The following is a 5,000-nucleotide window of genomic DNA, read 5'->3' on the forward strand; positions in this document are numbered from 1 at the left end:
AGAGGGATTTAGCATTAAATTTACGACAAACGTCAGGCTGAAATTTATAAGTACTGTTTGCAAAAAGTCAGAGAAGCTTGTTTGGTTTCAGCTCAATTGATTTGCTTTGCGTTACCTTTGTTGATTTCAGTTAAAGGTAAAGGTAAGGTAACTTTATTTAACGTCGGAAATACCTTTAGCTATGGGGATGGTTTCAATGGAAGCCGACGGTGCACCCTTTACCCCCCTCCCTCTGTCAGTGCTCTATTTTAAGGGAATTTAAAGCTATAGCTACACAGATCAGAGGAAAGTCGAAACAGACGTTTAAGTCACCGAGGATCGAACCGGGGACCTCTCGCTCCGAAAGGCGCGCTCTAGCCAACTGAGCCACGACTGCTCCTACAAAAGCTTGATTTTGCTCCTTTCCTTTCCTTTCTCCGCTGAAGGACGTTAGCGAGAAAATCTTCTCACATTGAAATTTGTTTCATTTCTTGCCTGAAGTTAGGTCATAAATTGCTTATTCCAACAATGAGTTGGCTGCCAATAGTGGAAGCCCTTGGATGTGTCAGGTACCCAACCCCCACTTAGCGACGGAGTTGTGTAATAATTGTAATGTAACAGTACCTCACTGTGCCATCAGAGGACGCTGACAGGAGTTCCTGATCATTAGGTGACCAGCACAGATCATAGATGATGCTGAAATGTCCAGGAAGACGGGCACGCGCCTCGTAAGATGGAACCTAACACGTATGAATAGAAAAGTAGCGAGTAAAGAGATAAGGTAAATCAACACAAGTGTTTCTTGACAAAAGCTTTAGGCAATTAATTACCAAACTATTCCTTCATCAAACGTCAGCTTCAATGCTTGTGTCCAACATGTTCCAACATAGTTTCAAAAATATGTTAAAATTGAAATATCCTTTTCAGTGTCCTTCCCAATCTCCAGCTCCTTGTCTTTCCTCGTTTACCTCAGCTTTTTCGTCTGCTTTTAAGACTTTCAAAAACAATGCGACCTTCTAAAACATGCGTGGCTGAATACTGCATTCCACCATAAACTTGTTTTCACAACATCGACACCTTGAGAAAACATCGGTCCCCAAAATTATTTTACCATGTTTTCGCGCGCAAACATTTTCATTTGAAGGATATTTTCTAACTGTTCCTTTGCAAGCGACTGGAGTTTAACGCTCATCCTGGTCTCACCTCATAAATAAGTATAGGAAAACTCTCCAAGTCTGCGCAACCGCAAGCCAAGTATCTGAAGATAGAAGTGAATAGAGGCGTTAAATGAAAACACCACATGATTTCGTCCACAAGTAATCTAGAGTGAGAGGTCAACTCCCTAAAACTCAGTCTAGGAGTAAAAAGAATAAGATGCTTTATGGGAACCGATACAGCTGCCAAAAGCCCCAAGGAGATGCACTATAATCTACGATTACTGCTAGTTATACATTCACACACACATACAAAACGATGCATACTTAATTGACCACTCCCCATTGGGGCTTTTCAGGGTCAATGAAAAACAACGAAACGACGGAAGAGAACAACAACAACAACAACTGTTAAGAATCCCGACTGGCCGGAGGCAAACCATTTGGCTATTTACAAGTGCAGCTGGGAAGTTAAGCCACGGACAAATGCAACACGTGATCAGAGCGAGGCTTGAACCCAGGAACTCCGGATCTCGAGGCAAGCGCCCTAACCATACACTGGGCCACACTGCTTCCACATACTTTACTGACCAATCCCCACTGGGGAGTCAGGCCAATGAAACATTCAATGATACAACAAAACAATAATTATCACTTTAAGAATCCCAACTGGACGGAGACAAACTAGATAGGTATTTACAAGTGAAGCAGATACGTTATACAAGGGACTACTAGGATCAAATTCAAGAAGTGGCCAAAACGCGTCTTGAACCCGGATCTCTGGATCTCTAGGCAAGCGCCCTAATCATTAGGCCACGCTGTTTGCCACTGCGCCATCCCTGCACCCCAGACGACACACGAAAAAGCGTGGGAGACTTCCCAACAAAATTCTAGCCTTGAATATCATCGTGTATTGAGAAGTTTTTTTTAATTGTGCAGAAGGTTTATATTTATTTCAAATGCACGTAGAAAGTAAAATATGGCTGTATGCCATACAAAGGGACATACCTGCCATTATGAGAAAACTTGAGGATGAAGCAGCCTCGTTTGCCTGTCAGCAGAGAAGCATTTTGTTTGTTGGGAATACGATTTACCTGCCACGTTAACGGAAATAGAAAAGAAACTAAGGGCGCGTTTTTTAATCCACAATTCTGGAATAAGAATGGTTGGTAGAGAATGCTAGGAATAATTCTGATTGTCTGCATAAAAAAAACGCCCGTCGAGATGCGCGGTCCTAGCACGAGTAAACATTGCGTAACAAATATGGCGGCCGACGAAGAGGCCGCCATTGCAGCCGCTATCTCAGCAATTTTCCTTGTAAATAAAGAGGAGGGAGAAAATAGGGAGACTGTTTCGGATTTGCCGAATATTTTGGCAGGCCTATATACAAAGTAGAGGAGACACATCCCTCAAATTACGGGCAATGCAGACAATGTTGTCACTGAAAAAAACCTCGTACTTTTGGTAAAATAAAATTAGAGGCAATGTTTCATTGTGTAAAAGTGTAATCTGATTTTTTCTCCGGTAGAGACGTATTTGAATCCGCAGCACTCATCTCGCCGTGCGCCATCTTGGATTTTCATTCGCAACATTCTGTTCATTCTGCCCCTGGGAGCAGAATGGATAGAATGGCGTTCTCTGCATTCCGGAATAGGAATGCGGAATAGAAAAACGTACGAATTTGACATTCTGGTCATTCTCATTCCAGAATTGTGAATAAAACGCGCCCTAAGTATGGAATAAAAACCATATGTAAGTGTAGTCGATAACATCTTGGTAATGTATTAACACTACCAAGTCCTTCTACCCTGGCTACAATGGGCACAATATACCAAAAATGAAGCAAGTTGCTCTTATTAACATAAAAATAAAAATATATTAATGACAGTGGCCAGAATGCCAAAATCTCGTTAGCCTCGCTGTACTCTTCATAGTGTACTGAAAGACGGACCAATGCCCATCGGCAGACCACGCCTCAGATATAAGGATGTCCTAAAGAAAAATTTAAGGGACTTCCAAGAAGACCCTGCTACCTGGACATCTGGGTGTAATCATCGAGACACAGCGTGCAGGCCCCTGTCGTGGAATCACATGATCAGGGAGGCCAGAGGCAAATCTAGAAAAACTTAAAAGGCGGCGAAACTCCTCGGCATAGTCGGCAACGACTGAAGCTGGCCTACAGCCATTTTTTTCTGAATGAGTTGATAAATACACTGCAGGTAATTAACATTTGCCGTAAAAGTGAATTTTCGTTCCTTTACCATACCTGACCAGGAAGTCTGCTCCAATTTGTTGGTTCGTTACTGCTTTTTCCATCCCTACAAATGTGTTGGACAAAAATCTTTGACGGTTTTCTTTACCGCTTTAAGAAAAATTACATGTACTCTTGTCCGCACAATTACCATGTCCTAGTGATGAGCATTCTTAACAGTGGTGAAAAGGTTACTCTCGCACGAAAGGGAGAAGCGGTCCTGGCACTTATCAGAACAATTCGAGCAATTGTCTCTTATAGACATTCGAAAAACCTTAAATAACAATGACCACAACCAAGTTTTCTGAGCCCGCGTGACTGAGCACCCCCCAGCAAACCATGCTTTTAACGAAAACCGCTGGTCAGCAACCTGGTTTTGGTCATTGCGGAAGACCTCAGACAGCAATGACCAGAACCAGGTTGCTGACCAGCGGTTTTCGTTAAAACAATGGCTTGTTGGGGGTGCTCAGTCTCGCGGGCTCAGAAAACCTGGTTGAAGTCATTTTTATTATTTTAAAAAGTTCAGGCGGCTTCAACGGGATTCGAACCCATGACTTCTGCCATGCTCTGCCAAACTGAGCGGCAATAAAGCCACACACACGTGAAAACACAGCCATTGCTTAAAAGAGGAAAAATAATCGTGCTGCACGTGCAGCACACATTAGCACATACTTTTGCGGTACTCTGCATAACAATAGAGAGCTTTAGATTCTAGGACGAGGACGACTACGAGTACGACATTCTCTCATAGAACAACAGTGAGCACGCGCAAACCAGCGTCATTTTGGCGGGAAAAAACGTGATATCGTCGTCATTTTACGTACGAGGTTTTGCAAAAATGTCGTCGTGTCAAAACAAGTCAACAACACGCTAGCATATAAAACACGGTAGCAGTTTTGGCATTTTTCGATCAGCAAAAAGGCTCAGTTGCCAGCAATAAGAATAACCACAATCCATACTGCTAACAAAGAGTAAGATTAATCGTCCGGGTTATAAATCTTTTTCGACTAAAAACGGGCAGTCAAATTTCGTACTCGTTCTCGTCCTTGTCCTAGAATCTTAAGGTCCCTAATGACCACGTGAAATCACCAAATTTGATGTTTTCTCGACAACGTAAGGATTCAAATGCGGACCTTTCATTTTCTGTTTTTACTCTGAAACAGCTCGTGCCCATCTTTTTTTTAGAATACTTTGCCCACTTTGTACGACGTGAACGAGATGGAACAATCGCGGAAGACTTAACATAGTGCAAAATTATACTTTGAGGTGACATTTTGCAAGTATCCCGCATTGATGACGTTGTACAACGCGTTAGAAGTACCCTGCAACTAGTTTGGTACGCGCGATTTTGAAGCGAAGATAAAGAATGAAAGAATCATCGTTGTAAGCTTACGTGGTCGTCAAAACCTTGAAGTTTAGTTCTTTTTTTTTCCAAAAGGCCATCCCCTTTTTTTTCGTTTAGTGTTTCATCATATTGGGTCGGTGGGTCGGTGGGTCGGTGGGTCGGTCGGATTGAAAAAAAAAATTCTAAAACAGTCTCGGAATCGGAGTCCCCGTACCCCAGCATCATAGCTGTGGAGCCAGGAAAACAACAAGACGTGAACCCAAAATCAATA

The 5,000-nt window shown here is 42.6% G+C and overlaps 1 protein-coding gene across 2 annotated transcripts in view; it reads right to left on the bottom strand.

Annotated features, from left to right (window-relative positions):
• Nucleotides 1-5,000, bottom strand: part of LOC138045391 (jouberin-like) — a 35,430-nt gene that overhangs the window by 14,779 nt on the left and 15,651 nt on the right. For both annotated transcript variants that reach the window (XM_068891877.1, XM_068891878.1), the window contains exons 17-20: nt 3,400-3,451; nt 2,142-2,227; nt 1,183-1,237; nt 604-719 (exon numbers count right to left, since the gene is read on the bottom strand). In XM_068891877.1, coding sequence (XP_068747978.1) covers nt 604-719; nt 1,183-1,237; nt 2,142-2,227; nt 3,400-3,451 — 309 coding nt within the window. The remainder of the gene's footprint in view (nt 1-603; nt 720-1,182; nt 1,238-2,141; nt 2,228-3,399; nt 3,452-5,000) is intronic.

The sequence above is a fragment of the Montipora capricornis genome, chromosome 4 (assembly GCF_036669925.1).
Source record: "Montipora capricornis isolate CH-2021 chromosome 4, ASM3666992v2, whole genome shotgun sequence".
Lineage (NCBI taxonomy): Eukaryota > Metazoa > Cnidaria > Anthozoa > Scleractinia > Acroporidae > Montipora > Montipora capricornis.